Source organism: Trichomycterus rosablanca, chromosome 21 (genome assembly GCF_030014385.1).
Source record: "Trichomycterus rosablanca isolate fTriRos1 chromosome 21, fTriRos1.hap1, whole genome shotgun sequence".
In the NCBI taxonomy this organism is placed as follows: Eukaryota; Metazoa; Chordata; class Actinopteri; order Siluriformes; family Trichomycteridae; genus Trichomycterus; species Trichomycterus rosablanca.
The window spans coordinates 961,274-979,088 of record NC_086008.1 but is presented as its reverse complement, the minus strand read 5'-3'; the positions used below and the strand labels follow the sequence as shown (position 1 = coordinate 979,088).

Genomic DNA, 17,815 nt, shown 5'->3' with positions numbered 1-17,815 from the left:
AAGAACAAGCTGGACTGACATCAGACAGAGGGCACTGGAGGACAAGGCTGACCCGTCAGAGCAGACAACCATCACAAAGCGATGCTGGCGTAGCGACGTGACATGACATAAACAGTGGAGCCGAATCTGGACCGATAGTCGGTGTATGAGTCGGTGTTCCGTTCCGTTCCTGTACAGGCTGGAGGAGGAACACGTGAAGTGATTTTGGTGTTACTGTGTCTTTAAAAGCGCTCCTGAACGTGGAGCTGAAAAAACAGCAGAAGCAGCAGCAGCGCCTGCTCAGTCCTGCACCAGCACCACTGTTTGTGTCCTGCTGCTGCTGGAGACCTGCGCTGTTCGGACACGTCGGATCGGGGTCGGATCGGGTGTGATCGGGGTCGCTGTGGACGCGTGGAGGATATTTTTGGGAGGTTCGGAGCTGGTCGGTTTCGGTTTGCTGCGCGTGTCAGGGCTGAGCTGCTGAGCGGATCAAACTTGGGGTTTTGTTCTGTGGATTTATTCATTCGGGATTAAATCTGTCGGTCCGAGGCTGCGGTGGCTGATCCTGGTCGCTGTCCCTTTGCTGCTGGCTCGCGCACACGGCGTGGCGCGAGGGATGGTGGATAAAATGCTATGTAATGCAATGCAACGCAATGGCTGTCTGCAGTGTGTACACACGCACGCACAGGCGCGCGCCCGCGCACGCACGCTCGCACACTGACGCGGCGGCGGCGCGCGGGTGCCACAAAGTTGCGGGGCCGTGACCGAACCCTGTGCTGATCGCTCACCGACATGCTAACACACCTGTACACACGGCCATTTTGGATCTGATGGATCACGCGTGGATCAGCTGAGCGAGGGTGGGGGGGGTCCACTTCGCATCCAAGGTCACGCTGTGGTTGAATCACGCATCTCACGCACGCACAAACACACGCACAAACACACGCACAAACGCGCACGGTTCCCATTGGTCACCTGTGTCTTTGTTTTTCTCTCTCTCGGATGGCAAAGCGACCCTAAATAAAACAAACACCCACCCCCGACATGGAGGGGAAGAAAGTGAAGCAGAACCGGAGGTGCCGCGCACACCGGGAGCGCGTCCAGCGCGTGCGCCGCCGCGAACCGAGCCCGTCTTCAGGGTCCGAGCGGGAGCGCAGGGCCGCACATTGCGCCAAACCAGTGCGCACCAAACCCTCCACCCTGTCCGCAAAAACACCCGCCTTGCCAGCCTTGCCGTCCTCGTGCTTGTTCAAATCTGCCCCCGCTCCCCCCTCCACGCGTGGGGCCCCACGCAGGAAGCGCCGTGTCTCCAGCCCACGCGAGGATGAGGATGAGGAGGATATCATCGACGGCTTCGCCATCTCCAGCTTCATCAGTATGGAGGCTCTGCAGGTAACACCAACAATACACGCTGGAACGATGTGGTCTGCACACACACGCACGCACACACACACACACAGACACTTACGTCATACACACATAAACTTTATGGTCCGTCACATGCACACACGCACACACACACACACACACACACACACACACACTTGTGGAGAACTGCTTCTGGTTTCAGTTTACACCTCTCTGGTGCACCCTAGGGAATTCCTAAACGCTCTAATCAAAGCTCTTTATGTTCTCTCAATAGTTCTGGTGGACTATTTCGTCCCCCAGTGCCCGGTGGGTACCCTGCACACCCTGCCCACCCATGGCACATGGAGTCAGGAAGTCATCACCAGCTATGTTTACATTTGCACTTGCAGCACTTAGTGGACGCTTTTATCCAAAGTTCCTCTCTCTGTTAGAGGATCTTATTGGTCTGTGTGGTGGTTACAGTACTGGACTAGTAATCAAAAGGTTGCTCGTTCAAGCCCCACTGTGTTTCCCTCTGTTGGACCCCTGAGCAAGGCCCCTACCCCTCAAGTACTCTACTGTAAGTCACTTTGGATAAAAGCGTCTGAATATAAACGTCTAAACTGGGGTTGAAGTTTTTCTGTAGGTTGAAGCCGGGATGCTTTTATAGGGACGAGACGTCTGTATCTCTTACACACGCCGTCGTCTTTATGTTTCGTTTCTTTTGATGCGTTTGTCTAAAGCTTTGGTTCAAACGTGCTCTTATAAATAAGTAAATAAATAAATAAATGATTAGAACCACGTTTCATGTTTTTATAAAGACCGACACTATCAGGAACTCTGAGAAACTGTGTATTAAACCCTGGATTGCATTTATAGGTGCAAACAGACGCTTGGGCTCCTCGTCTGAGAGTTTTCGTTAGTTGTTGAAGTCTTCTGAGGTCCTGGCCTCATGGGACACTTAGAAAAGCTCTTCATTTCCAGTAGTTCATGTACTGACTGTAGCTTTGAGAACCGGCGCATCCTGGTCCTGTCTACTGGAGACCTTCAGTGTTTCCACAGATCTGATGAGGACCTGGTGGAGCTCGAGATTCACTTTAGTTGGTGCTGTAGTACACTGATCAGCCATAACATTAAAACCACCTCCTTGTTTCTACACTCACTGTCCATTTGATCAGCTCCACTTACCATATAGGAGCACTTTGTAGTTCTACAATTACTGACTGTAGTCCATCTGTTTCTCTGCATGCTTTATTACCTCCTTTCATGCTGTTCTTTAATGGTCAGGACCCCCACAGAGCAGGTATTATTTAGGTGGTGGATGATTCTCAGCACTGCAGTGACACTGACATGGTGGTGGTATAAGTGTGGATTAGACACAGCAGCACTGCTGGAGTTTTTAAACACTGTGTCCACTCACTGTCCACTCTATTAGACACTCCTACCTAGTCAGTCCACCTTGTAGATGTAAAGTCAGACACGATCGCTCATCTATTGCTGCTGTTTGAGTCGCTCATCTTCTAGACCTTCATCAGTGGTCACAGGACGCTGCCCACGGGGCGCTGTTGGCTGGAAATTTTTGGTTGGTGGATGATTCTCAGTCCAGCAGTGACAGTGAGGTGTTTAAAAACTCCAGCAGCGCTGCTGTGTCTGATCCACTCATACCAGCACAACACACACTAACACACCACCACCATGTCAGTGTCACTGCAGTGCTGAGAATCATCCACCACCTAAATAATACCTGCTCTGTGGGGGTCCTGTGGGGGTGCTGACCATTGAAGAACAGGGTGAAAGGGGGTAACAAAGCATGCAGAGAAATATATGGACTACAGTCAGTAATTGTAGAACTACAAAGTGCTTCTATATGGTAAGTGGAGCATTTATATTCATACTGGGCTGCAGATATTTTAGGAATGACCACTGTGTACTTCGGATAAAAGTGTCCAATAAATGACGTTTTTATTAATGACATCTTATCAAAACCTCCTACTTTCATCCCTAAACCTGATAGTCTGATCTTTCTTTGGTGCACCCTAGGTAATCCCTAAATATTCCAATCACAGCTCTTTAAGTTCCCTCAGTAGTTCTGGTGAACTGTTTTGTGCCGGTGAGTGCCCTGTACACCCGAGAAGCAAAAGCTGTTCCGCTCTCCGAAGAACTGGAAAACGTAGCGTTCCATCCAGCCCACGCTGAGCTAATCCCAGTAATAAACCTTATTATGGTTATTAAATGATAGTTAAACAGAACGCTGTACAGTAAAGATCAGAAGAACAAAGAAACGTTTATTCTGGATCTTAATAGATAGAACAGGACTGATGTGATCAGCGTTCTGGTTTTAGTTCTGGTTAGCACTCGAGCTGCTGCATTTTGAACCAACTGGAGTTTGTTTATGGATCTACCAGAGCATCCAGTGAGTAGAACATTACAATTATCTAACCCAGAGGTTATAAACGCATAGATCAGTTAGTCAGAGTCATTAACAGACAGTATATTTCTTATTTTAGAGATAATTATTATTATACAGTGATGAAAGGAGAGTCTCATGAAAATGTGGGCACCACACACGTCCAAAGTAATGTAACTCGTCGTTCTGGCCGTCTCGTACGCTCACTTAGTGGTGATCATCTTCCTTCATGAGATTTTCATGAATCTATTGTGACACCCACGTTCTTTACATGTGAGCCAGGAGTCACAGAGAGCTTTAAGGGTAGCACCAACACGTCACACCTCTGTTTTATCTGAAATAAGTAGAAGAAATTGACACTGTGCATTTATGGGTGCAGACAGACGCTTGGGCTCCTCGTCTGAGGCTTGTTGTGCCCTCGGACTCATTCAGCACTGGCTTCTGATTGTTATGGAGTGTTACTATAGGGAATTATAACAGAAAGGACTGCATTTAAAGGTGCGAACGAGGAACTCGTGAATTATTGGGCACCTCAACAGGTTCACGCACTTGATTCTTTCCCAGTAGTTCATGTACCGACTGTAGCTTTGAGAACCAGCGTGTCCTGGTCCTGTTTACTGGAGACCTTCAGTGTTTCCACAGATCTGATGAGAGCCTGGTGGAGCTCCAGTTTCACTTTGATGACGCTGTATTATGTTTATGTCGAATTTATATTCATACTGGGCTGCAGATACTTTAGGAACGACCACTGTGACCCCTGTACTAGGAGATGCTCACATTTTTGTGAATGGATTAAAAATGTGTAAATATAAATGAAATATATAATCAAATATAATAAAAGTGAGACCTTCTGTGGGACACACAGCAATTCATAACATTATTACTTGTTTTTATTAATAACTTCTTATCCAAACTTTACATTTACAGCATTCAGGAGACGCCTTTATCCAAAGTGACTTACAGTACTGTGACAGTGTATTGTCTAAGGGTTAAGAGTCTTGCTCAAGGGCCCAACAGCAGCAACCTAACAGTGGTGGGGCTTGAACCGGTGACCTTCTGCTTACTAGTCCAGTACCTTAACCGCTAGGCTAATGTTAACCTTCTTAGTTTCATCCCTAAATCTGCCAGTCTGATCTGTCTTTGGTGCACAATAAGGACTTAATACCTAAAACCTAAATATTCTAATCACAGCTCTTTTTTCCCTTTGTTTATCTTGTGTTCGTGTCATTGGGTTTGACTGATTTATACAGCTGTGTGTCGTCTGCATAGCAGTGAATATTGATGCATGTTTGTGAATCATTTCTCTTAATGGAAGCATATATAATGTAAATAATAGAGGTCCCAATACTGACCCCTGTGGAATGTTGATGGGGTAGTGTTTAATCTGTTGATGTGTGGAGGGTTAATAGTGATGTGTGGATGGTTGTGATGGATTGATGATTAGTAGTTAGTGATGTGCATATAGAGTGTAAACAATAGAGGTCCCAATACTGACCCCTGTGGAACACCATACTTTACTTTTGTAGTTTCTGAGCATTTATTATTTCATAGACGAATTCATAAACGCTGCATTAAGATCTAATAGAACAAGAAAAGAGACACACCCATTATCAGAGGACATTAATAAATCATTAACTACCCTAATTAACGGAGGTTCGGTACTGTGGTCAAGTCTAAATCCTGATTGAAATGCTTCCTGAATACAGTTTTCATGTAAATAAGAACGGAACTGTTTAGAAACGACTTTTTCTAGACTCTTGGAGGCAAAAGGAAGGTTTGAAATCATTTTCTGCCATTAATTCAGACCCACAGTGACCCTGACCAGGATGAAACAGTAGTAAAACAGACCTTGAATGGACGCTTAGCAGATTCCTGAACAGACTCATAATGAGGACCGGGGGAGTGAACAGTAATAAACTTAAACATGTTCGGGTTTTTTGATGAATTAGCTACATTAGCCGTTAGCATTTAAGCGAGTTAGCTGTTTGTGTTGTGTTTACAGTAAGTGCCGCGTCTTTATCCTGAATTGTAGCTCCTCCGCGAGCATTAAGGCGCGGCTCGTGTACATAACTGTACCCAAGAGGAGTGGATTTGTTTACACCTAAACCCTCGTCAGCACCGGTCCAGGTTCCTGTTAGATTCTGTGTAGTGATGTGATGTTCAGTAGATTTTAATCAGAGATGAACGTTGTGTTTATCCGGGTCGTTAAGGTTCATGTTAACGAGGTCATTAACACTATTTAAGAACGTTTTCATTACAGATGTGGAGGGGAGGAGGGGAACAGACACACAGTCTCAGTAATTTAGGATCTAACGGTTGTGGCTCACGTCTGATAGTCACATTTATTTCTATAAAACAACCGAAAACTTTTCATGTCATTTATAGGAAGTTAATTCATTTATTTATTGATTTATTTGATGTAAAGTTGTGGAACATCATCAGTAACTCGACTGATGGGTAATGGTTAGTGATGTAATGGTAATGGTTAGTGATTACTGGGTTGATATGCTGATGTGTTGACAGATTAATATGTTGATGGTTAATATGTTGCATGTTGATGGTTAATGATTGATCTGATGATGTATGGATGGTTAATGGTTAATGATGGGTTGATGGTTAACCCTTGTGTTAGTGATGTGAGGATAGTTTGTAATGGTTTTGATCATTAATGGTTAGTAATAATTAATAGTTAATAGTTAGTGACGGGTTGGTGGTTAATAGTGAGATGTGGTGGTAAATTGTAATAATTGATAGTTAATGGTTAGTGATGGATTGATAGTTAATAATTAGTGATGGTTGATGGCTAATGGTTAGTGATGGTTAATAGTGATATGTTGAAGTTATTGGTTAGTTATGGGTCATTGGATAATATGTTGGATGTTGATGGGGTAGCGTTTGATCTGTTGATGTGTGGAGGGTTAATAGTTAGAGATGTGTGGATGGTTTGTGATGGGTTGATGGTTATTGGTTAGTGATGTATGGGTGGGTTAATGGTTAGTGATGGGTTAATGGCTAGTAGTTAGTAATGTGTTAATGGTAAGGAATGTTATGTTTAATGGTTAGTAAATTGTTCATAGGTGGTGTTGTGTTGATGGTTAATATGTTGAATGTTGATGAGTTAGTGGTTGATCTGTTGATGTGTGGAGGGTTAATGGTGATGGTTATGGTTAGTGATGTGTGAATGGTTAATAGATAGTGATGGTTGATGGTTAACATGTTGAGTGTTGATGGGTTAATGGTAAGTGACGTGTGGATGGTTAATGTGTTTGTGTTTATGATTTATGGTCTGTGGTACAAAAGTACACACCAGTGATAGTTAGAGCAGGTTAATGATGTCTGGTACTGCATGTTCAGCACAGTGATTGGTTATTAAATCACTACAGCAGCACTTAAGGGTAAAAGTGGTGATTAATAACATTAAAACATGAGAGCGGTGGTTTTATAGAGTAAATTTAAATCATCTTTATTATTGTTACATCATAAATCTGTGATTTTACTCTCAGAGGGTTTAATATGATAAACGAGTGACAGAATAATGATGTGTGAGTGGGTGGGTGAGTGAGTGAGTTAGTGAGTGAGTGATGGACGAGTCATTTACTGTAACATGATTCACTGAATCATTCTGATCTTCATCCATCAGCATCAAATCAATAAAACAACATTTACTCAGTTACAGTCTCTTTATCCTAATGTGTGTGTGTGTGTGTGTGTGTGTGTGTGTGAGCGTGTGTGTGAGCGTGTGTGTGAGCGTGTGTGTGTGTGTGTGTGTGATGGTCGTTTCCGACTGAAGAGCAGTATAATTGATGATAATTAAGTGAAGCACCACTTCATTACAAGCTAAATGAAAATAAAGACGTGACAGGATGATAAACGCTGGATTTCTGGATTAAACAGGATTATTTTAATAACTGAACGATGTCGCCGTCGCTCTGAAGTGTGATCCTGATCGATGACGTGACCTGAACACAGTATGAGATTTATACTGGACCCACAGTCCCCACAGACACATTTCAGAATCTGTTAAAAAGCCTCCCCAGAGGAGTGGAGACTGTTAAAGCCAAACAAAAACCATAAACACCCATGGTGTTGGATTCGGATGGCAGTGGTGGGTTAGTGGTTGAGGTACTGGACTGGTGATCTGGTTGACTGGGTAGTGGTTGCTCTGTTGATGTGTGGATGGTTAATGATTTATAATGGATTAATAGTTCATAGTTAGTGATGGATTGATGGTTAAGTGTTAAGGGTTGATAGTTTGTAGTTTGTGATGGATTGATAGTGATTAGTTTGTGATGGATTGATGGTTAATCCAGTGTTAATGGGTAATGATTAATAATGGCTTAATACTTAATAGCTAGTGATGAGTTGATGGCTATTGGTTGCTCATTAATAGTTACTGATGGTTGATTGGTTAGTTAATAGCTAGTAATTAGTTGATGGTTAATAGTTAGTAATGGGTTAATGGATATTGGTTAGTAATGGGTTGATTATTAGTTAGTGATGGGTTAATGGTATCTGATAAATGCTGTAAATGTTCTAAATGAATTCTCTGGTGTCCACATTCTTTTGACCCTATAGTGGCCTCTATGTTTTCAAATGTTTCCCTGATCTTGTTGGACGTCCCGTTGGATCTTTTCAGCTATAAGAACAGCCGCTCTTCTGTTTCTGAGAAGCTTCTCACAAGACTTTGAGGTGTGTCTGTGTGTGGGAATTTGTGCCCATTTAGTCAAAAGATGATATAAACATATGGAAGCGTGTCACGTCTGATATATATGATTAATTTATTACAGCTGTTAGCGACTGTTGTGGATGAAACACGTAAATTTAACAATTAAAAGTGGCGTCCCAATACTTTTGCCCCTATAGCGTACATTATCACCTTCGATTTTCGGTTAAACCGCTCGTTTTCCTCCATCAGGTAACGAGGCTTTGATGTTTGATGTGGAGTAAAACCTTTTGAAGTCAATAGTGGCGCTCGGCAGGAGAATTAGCGGCGGATAATGTCAGCGCTGCGCGTTTATTCAGTAACACTGACCTTTCTGTTAAAAGCCTGATGATGGATAACCCCGAGATAATGAATCCACCAAATACCCCCCCTCCCACTGCACCGCTACCCCCTCCCCGCCACTTCTATCCCCCCCACCCCCCCAGAGAGTCGCAGGTTCTCGATGATATGATGCACGGAGAGCGAATTAAATGTAGCAGACGCCGCCGGGCTGTGTTTAATCAGAATCTGTTATATATCTTCATACATGCGTGCGTTTTGATAAACACCTCCGCCTTGCATCTGTAACAGGCTCCACTCCTCTGGGGGGAAGGCGTTCCACCAGACTTGGGAAGTCCTGGCTTGCATTTGGTGTTCTGTGCAGGCCGCCGGAGTTTCGTCTTGTGGAACTTAAAACAGATTTAACACTCCAGCCAGCGACGGGTGTGGCTGACACATTTGAACCATTCAAAGGGGCGTCCGGATACTTTTGGCTATGTGTTTATACAAGCGCTCTAACATTTGTAGCTGCGCTTGGACTGCAGGGAACGTCAGATTTCCTTTTTGTACCTGATTTTTAGACTGAGACCTTAAATTTGTTTTGTCTGCTTTTCTTGCGGGGTGGTTGGGTAGGTTGGTAGCTTTGTTGTTATGGTAACAACAAAGGTGCGTCCATGCTGGATGGCACGGTGAAGGCTGGATGGTCACGAATGTACATGTATTGGAACACCAACCGTGAGTTTGTCGGACATCCCGCTCCCGAAACTGTAGCTTTCATGCCAGTCACTCCTCCGGGAGGCCTTTCTACAAGACTTGGAGTGTTACTGTGGGAATCTGTGCCCCATTTATCGGTCAGTAGAGTCAGTAGAGTCGGGTGCTCATGCTGGAAGAGAGGAGAAGGCCTGGCTCACAGTCTGAGTGTAATTCATCCCACCAGAGTTTTATAGAGCTCGCTTAGAGTCGGAACCATGCAAACAAAGAAAGGGAACTTTTTCATTCCAGGTTAGTCATATCCAGTTCCCAAGTGGTATTCCCCTTTACTGCTGCAGACCTCTACTCCTGACCGAGGAGGGTCGTGACGAACACACGCCCCCTCCGACACGTGTGCAGTACCTACCGCTTCTTTTCACCTGCACCAGGCACTAATCTCCATTATCCCCCGTCTCTGTGTAGTGCAGTACCATCGATCAGCCAGCAGAGGGCGTCACTGCAGCACTTATGAGGAAGCCGATAGCTTGAGGTTCTGCTCTTTATCGTATGATTTCTTAACTCGTGCATGGTTTAAAATAATGACTTTATTTAAAGCGCGCACACACACACACACACACACTGTGCACACACACACACACACACTGTGCACGCTCACACACACACACTCACACACACGCACGCACACACTGAGCACAGCGTGAGACCTTGTGAATTACTGTAATGGTTCTCAGTATGCCAATATATAACACCTACGGCAATAAAGCCATATTACTGCGTGTGTGTGTGTGTGTGTGTGTGTGTGTGTGTGTGTGTGTGTGTATGTGTGTGCGTTTATATAAACCGTACACGAGCTGAAGTGTGAGTTGCCGAGTGTGTTTCACTTTATAAATGACTCCGGCTGTGAAAGTAATTAGTCTTAACAGTTCTCCACGTTCTTCAGGATGCGGTGCCGTCTGTGGGGAAGGAACTCGGTACGTGAAGCTGACGCTCATGTTACGATCGGATCAATCACACACACACACACACACACACACACACACACAATGAACCGGATTTCGGGACTGGACGTTGCTCAAGGGTGCTTTGGGACCTCCAGAGTTTTTTTGCGTCTTTCTAGGAGCATAAATGAGTCTCATGTTTATGTCTCTGTCTGTTCTTCCTTTTTCTCCCAGTTTAGTCATATCCAGTTCCTCTTCCTCTGCTGGAGACCCCGATGGTGTACAAGGAGGGTCTATTCTCCTGACATGCCCTCCCTCCAATGCAACCCCTTCTCATCCCCCTGTACTTTGGTGGATCTGCGCTTTCCCACCCAGCAGACTAGTGGCTGATTTTGTCGGCTGCACTACCTGTACTGCCGATCGTGCCCGCTAGGGGGCGCCCAGGCGATCGGTAGCAGAGCTGAGATTTGAACTTAGTCCTCTACCACTCGTGTGGGCATCTCAGTAGCCTGTACGACCTTCCCTCCTTCAGACACAGCTACAAGTCATGAGACCGGGTTCCGGCAGCACCCGACACACCCGGAAAATTCAGGATGGCATTTCATCGTAGATTTAGAGACCTGGTGACCCTGAAATGTTGAGGAATTTTTGCCTCACCGTCGTCATAATCCAGACTGGTTACTTGGGACGCACCTTCTAATCATCGAATTCATGTGTTTCAGCCAAAACAGTCGCTAAAAGAGGTAATAAATCAGTCATATAAAGGAAATCATGTGCTTCTGACTGTGCAGCAACAGTTTAGGGAAGGATCTTTCCTGCTCAAGCATGAGCGAGCTCTATAGAGACATGAAGAGAAGCTTCCTGCACAGAGCCCTGAGCTCAGCCCCACTCAGTGTTCGGTTGTTTATAAACAGGCACAAATTCCCACAGTCTTGTGAGAATCCTGCTCAGACCTGAGATCAGTATCGTTGTTATTATTATTAAATGCTGTGTGGAATCAGAGTTTTATGTCTCTGTGTTTAATATTATGGGATTTTTTTCGTAGCGTTTAACCGAGACGGATTCGCTCTCCCTCCTCCCACGCCTCGCTCCGACCCGGGCACCGAGCGACGCCCGCGGCCGTATCACCGTCTCTATCTCGGGGTTTTATTATAAACGGAGGATTCAGCAGTAAACGCTGCTTCTCCAGAGGTTTATCAGATCATCACACCGTGTCTCGCTGTGAAAAAGCTCTTCAGCTAAAAACCCTCAATACAGAGAAATTATCATCACATCTACAGTCTCTAATGTACACTGTACAGCCAAAAGTATTGGGACGCCTCACCGTGAGCTTGCCGAACATCCAATTTTAAAAACAAACGCTGTGTGAAAACCTGGTGAGAAGAGTCGTGCCGCACTGAATGCTGGGATTGATCTTCAGCGCTGAGGAGGCGTCGGACGCTCCCTCGTTATTCAGTCAGATCATCACTCAGAATTAAGGCGCCTCAGTAGGAGCATTTTAAGGGAACTAAGAATTTAGACACGCCCTCTTCTCAGGAGTGTAGGATGATTTAGGTTTTCACACAGACCCAGACCGACCCTCTGTGTGTTTTCAGCTAGAACAACAGTCGCTCTTCTGAGAAGCTTCTCACAGATGTTGGAGGATAGAGCCCTGACCTCTGGAATGGACCGGAACATCAGCTGATCAATCAGCACCCAGCCGTACAAACGCTCATCTCTTGTCTTAATGGGCACAAATTCCCATACAGAGACACACTTCAGAGTCTTGTGAGAAGCCTCCTCAGAAGAGCGACTGTTTGTCCAACAAGCTCACGGTCGGGCGTCTGAATACTTTTGTATATTGTAAGCATGTTTTAGATTTTGGAGGTTCAGTGAATAACCTGAAAATAATGTGACTTCATGTGCAGAACGTTTGTGACCTGTAGAGGGCGTGTTCTCTGCATGTTCTCTGAACGTTCTCGGTGTGTTCTCTGAACGTTCTCTGTGTGTTCTCTGCGTGTGTATTTTCACTCTGACAACCAACAACACAGGGACCTTGATCAGGGGTGTGTAAACTTTTGCAGGACACAAACCGTGTTTGATTTTTGAGACGGGAACACGTCCCCTGTCCTGTATCTTTCCTCCGCCCCTGGAGACAGTACTGTGTGTGTGTGTGTGTGTGTGTGTGTCCTTGTGGGATGTGATGTACCGTCTGTCTCCTCTAGACAACCTTAAACTGTTTCAGACACACACACACACACACACACACACACACACACACACACAGGGGTTTTTGTATCTGTTGGTCCTGGATTTTGTAGAGTTGCTTTGAGACAATGTCTATTGTAAAAAGCGCTATATAAATAAAGTTGACTTGACTTGACTTGACACACACACACACACACAATTAATCTCTCTGTGGTTGCTGCCGCCACCCCTGATCACTTCTTTTCACCTGGCAGGGGCGTGGCCCAGAGTATCTCTTGCTCAGAGACACACACTGACATCCGTGACAGCAGCGAAGAGGAACCCTGTTTCAGCCGTCGTCCCTCCCCCTACAGACGCAGCCAATCGTGTGTCTGTGTGGGCGCCCGGCCAGCTGATAGCTTCTTTCCACATTGGTGTTTGATGCACCCACTTCTGTGCTTCTGCTACTACAACGGACCTTTCAGACTGTGGGAATTTGTGCCTGTTTAGTATAAAATGACAGCGTTTGTATAGCTTTGCTCTGATTAATGGGTACAGTTGGTGTTCCGGTTCATCTCAGAGCTGTTGAGTGGGGCTGAGGTCAGAGCTCTGTCATGCTTGAACAGGAAAGGGCCTTCCCTAAACTGTTGCTGCAAAGTCGGCAGCATATTGTCCCTCACATGACTGATCTGGGTGATTGAATGAGGCTGTGTGTCTGTAGAAAGGAAGACGGGTGGAGATTCGCCTCCGTGATGCTGCAGTAGTGACCCCTGCTGTCTGTCTGAGGTACTGCAGGAGTGCTGCTGTTCGAGGCTCTCGACACGAATCCACCACCAGTCGGTGTACAGATGCAGGCGGCTTGTTCAAGCTTGTCGTAGGTGTGCGCTAACATGCGACTCTCCTAGATCAGCGAGGGTGTCGTGCAGCTGGTAGCGGTCGCCAGAGCACAGCTGGGAATTAAACCCTGAGCGTAAATTTCAGGTTTAAATGTGGAAAAAATAATAAAATAAATAATAATTAATAATGAATAAATATAAAATGCGTAATGTTTTGAAACATGAGCAGATTTTTTAATCTGGAGGTTTATCTGGCAGAGATGGGGACTCGAGTCTGCGGACTCGTTTCAGATGACTCTGACTCGACTCGTGACTTGCAAAAAATAACTCGTGGACAACAAAAGTCAGCAACATTAATTACGTGTGACAATTATATATATATATTTATGATCCGACATCATTCTGATCGTGTCATTTTCTGCTCTCTAATAATAATAATAACGCTCCAGCCGTCTTAACACACACAATGTGTAAATGTTCCAGCAGCTTCCGGCGTAGTGATGAAGCGTCGCTCCCTACTTAAAATGGTGGAATACCCTACGTAGTGCACTTCACAGGAACAACCGGGGTGAATGGAACGCTCCTACAGAATCGGTGCTGATGGTTGAAAGATGCTTTCTGAACCAATCAGAGCTTCTGATTGTAATTGTTAGTAAGAAATGCTGTTATTTGCATTTATTCAGTTTGCGTCACACAGATGACGTGGTAATGAAACGCTCGATCGGCTTTCTAACGACTTCCTGTTTTACTTCACCACCGGGAAAAGTTTGGAGGTTTTTAATTATAAGCACATTTACAAAATAACGGATTCTGTTCCTAATGGGACGCACGCTTATAAATGTAATAGCATCTGGAAGAACAGAAGCTCAGGTAAGCAGCGGTTATGATTGTTTTTGCTGTGTTTGGGATTTTGGCCGCTGTGCCGTGATTTGCAATGAAAACAAAACGTCAGTTTAAGTTTTTAACTGGTACTGAGGAAAGTAAAGGCACGAAGTAAAACGGCTAAATACACTCGCTAATCTGTTGTTGTTTTTATCTGAACTTATTTGTTTATTTCTACGATACATTTAAAATATATGTTTTGTGTAGCTTATATTGACTCGTCACTTGACTCGGACTCTAGTCTAAAGACTCCTGACTTGACTCAGACTCGTGTTTTGTGACTTGTGAACATCTCTGTTATCTGGTGAGTAGTCGAGCCCTGTAAGCCTTTTATCCCTCTCTGTAAGGGCCGCCTGTCGTTAACACTAAATGGGGGTTTTTTAGAAGAACTGGCGCCTCTACCCTGCAATTTCATGCAAATGAGATCCGGAGGAAGAATCCGAGAGGAGATCGTACTCGTCCTCCCTCCGCCTGAAGTGAAGTGGCGTCTTTAACCACTGAACCTGCTCCGAGCTTTCCATCACACATCATCGTGGAACATGACTGCAGGGATTCACTTCCAAACACAGCAGCATTAGCGAGGCTGGAATTCATTCTGAAGGTGCTGGTCCGTCCACACCATTTACATTTTACATTGTCGGCATTTAGCAGACGCCTTTATCCAAAGTGACCTATACAGTTTGAGCAATTGAGGGTTAAGGGCCTCACTCAAGGGCCCAACTGCAGCAACCTGACAGTGGTGGGGCTTGAACCAGCATCCTTCTGATTACTACTCCAATACTTCAACCACTAGGCTACAGCCTGCACTTGAGCCAGACTTTCCGGGTGCACAGTAGTGGCTCAGTGTTGAAGGTACCGAACCGCTGATCAGCAGGATGAGGGTTCAGTGCTCACAGATACCAGGCCTGCACTGTTGGACCCCTGAGCAGCGTGATGTAAAGGGATGCACGATGGAAGTCCAGCTACCTTCTCGCACTTGTCTTTGAGCTTGGTGGACATCCGGTTTCTCCTCTGAGAAGCTTCTCACGAGACATTAGACAAGATGGGTGTCTGTGTGGAAATTTGTGCCCGTTCAGTCAAAAGATGGCAGCATTTATAAGGCTGGGTGCCAATATTGACGTGCCAGTTCACACAGTTCTCACAGAGTTCTCTCTGTGGCGTCAGGTTCCTTTGTCGGTTGCCAACACCGTGTCTGTCGGGGTCTTCAGACAATCCAGTAGCTCCGCTGATGCTCCATCTGGAGAGCTTGACGTTCCTGTGGTGGTGGGCTGGTGGTAACCTCAGTGTTTTTGTGGTCCAACGAACCTGAACATCAATTTATTTATTTATTTATTTGCATTTCCCCCCAATTTAGTCATATCTAATTACCTGACTGATGTTCACCTCCATTCTGACTGAGGAGAGTTGTGAAAAACACACGCCCCCTCCGACACGTGTGCAGTAACGACCGCTTCTTTTCACCTGCACGAGGTGAGTTCATATACGGATCATCTTTGTGTACGGAGAGCCACACTCGGATCCTCGTTATCCCCCGTCTCTGTGCAGCGCCATCAATCAGCCAGCGGAGGACGTAACTGCGGTTACGGTTATGAGGAATCTCCTCCGGCACCCTCCCTGCGAACAACAAGTCAATCATCGTTCATGTAGGCGCCCAGCCTCCCAGTAACGGAGCTGATGCCAGCTAATGTGCTTTACCGCTGTGCCACCTGAGCACCACTGAACATTAAATTTTACTTTGTAGGAACTGCTTCGCCATGCCTGCTGTGTAACGTGATGGCCGCCGTCCATAAGCTGCTCCATGTTCTGAGTTGCTCCGTAGTTTGGCCTGCAAATGGAGCACTGAGGCTCAGATGCATTTGATTGCCTGCGAGTGTCAACTCGCTACAGGTGGAAGGTTTCCCATACATCACGGCCTCTCTCTGTCTTCCTCGACAGCTCCTTGGTTGGCGCACCTACATTTCTCTGATGCCCTGTGTGGGCTGCACTATCCCTGCTCTGTCCATGCTCTCCGTTGTGGGGTGCAGATGTTTCTGTCACCATGTTGTCCTAGCTTAATTTGATACCTGCAAGTGTCCCATCCCTGGTTAGATGCTGTGCACTCGCTGGCTTCGTTAGCATTGTCGCTTCAGTCTGGTGTGTCCAAACTTTTCCCTGTACCGTCGCTCCTCATCATGAGCGGAATGGAGGACCCATCAGATCGTATCTGCAGGTAGTATCTCTCTGATCCGCCGCTGCTCCACTGACCTCGTTCTCCTGCGCTAGCGCTCTACGCTCCGATGAACCCGGCGGTTCCTGCGGCGAGCGAGCAACAACACAGGGACAGGAAGAGGAAGTGGCTTCTTGTGGGCGTTTGCGTGTGCGAGTGTGAACGAGTGGGCGCGGATTCCTACCCTCTTACGTATTCACTACAAACCCAGGTCCAAAAAAGTTGGGATTGTGGGCAGAATGCATAAACAGAGAGAGCGGTGATTTGTGAACGCAGCACAGAAGAAGGTGTGTTTAACCTTATTTATTTTAGACGCTTCACAACTGTTCTGGCCGGCGCCTACATGGACAGTGATCGGCTCGTCCCTCTGGGACTTCCCCAAACTGTTGCTACAACGTTAGGGCACAGCGTGGATCAGATCGTGTCCAACGACTCCAGAGCCAAAACAGTCCGGCACAGCAAAGACAGGGACGTGGAGCAGAAACTTTTGCATGAAGATGTGTGGTGCAGGAGGAGAAGAACAGGAAGAGGTGCAGGAGGAGGAGGTGCAAGGTGAGGAGAACAGGAGGAGGTGCAGGTTGAGGAGAACAGGAGCAGGAGAACAGAAGGAGGTGCATGAGGAGGTGCAGGGTGAGGAGAACAGGAGAACATAAGAAGGAAAACAGGGTAGGTGCAGGAGGAGGAGAACAGGAGGAAGTGCAGGAGGAGAACAGGGGTAGGTGCAGGAGGAGGTGCAGGGTGAGGAGAACAGGAGAACATAAGAAGGAAAACAGGGTAGGTGCAGGAGGAGGAGAACAGGAGGAAGTGCAGGAGGAGAACGGGTAGGTGCAGGAGGAGAACAGAAGGAGGTGCAGGAGGAGGAGAACAGGAGAAGGAGAACATAAGGAGAACGGGGTAGGTGCAGGAGAAGGAAAACAGGAAGAAGTGCAGGAGGAGAACAGAAGAAGGAAAGCAGGAGGAGGAGGTACAGGGGAGGAGCAGGAGGGGTTCAGGAGAAGGAGGAGGAGGAGGTGCAGAAGGAGGTGAGCAGGAATGATGTGAGGGGTGAAGGTCAGATCCCAGAGGAATGCTGCGCGCCTCCGGACAAGAGGAACAGAGATCACACACACACACACACACTCTCACACACACACACACACACTCTCTCACACACACACACACACACTCTCTCACACACACACACTCACACATGCGCACACACACACACACACACTCTCTCACACACACACACACACACTCTCTCACACACACACACACACACACTCTCTCACACACACACACACACACACTCACACATGCGCACACACACACACACACACACACACACACAGTATTCGCTTGTTAAGTGTGACTTCACGCGTC

General features: G+C 46.3%; 1 protein-coding gene across 6 annotated transcripts in view; it reads left to right on the top strand.

Moving 5' to 3' along the window:
* Nucleotides 1-338: 338 nt before the first annotated feature.
* fbrsl1 (fibrosin-like 1) overlaps nt 339-17,815 on the top strand; it is a 216,396-nt gene continuing 198,919 nt past the window's right edge. For 4 of the 6 annotated variants that reach the window (XM_063017418.1, XM_063017419.1, XM_063017417.1 and 1 more), the window contains exon 1: nt 340-1,371. In XM_063017418.1, coding sequence (XP_062873488.1) covers nt 1,024-1,371 — 348 coding nt within the window. In that variant the 5' untranslated portion in view covers nt 340-1,023. Of the gene's footprint in view, nt 1,372-17,815 lie in introns of all 6 variants that reach the window. The other 2 variants (XM_063017416.1, XM_063017420.1) reach the window with 2 other exon arrangements.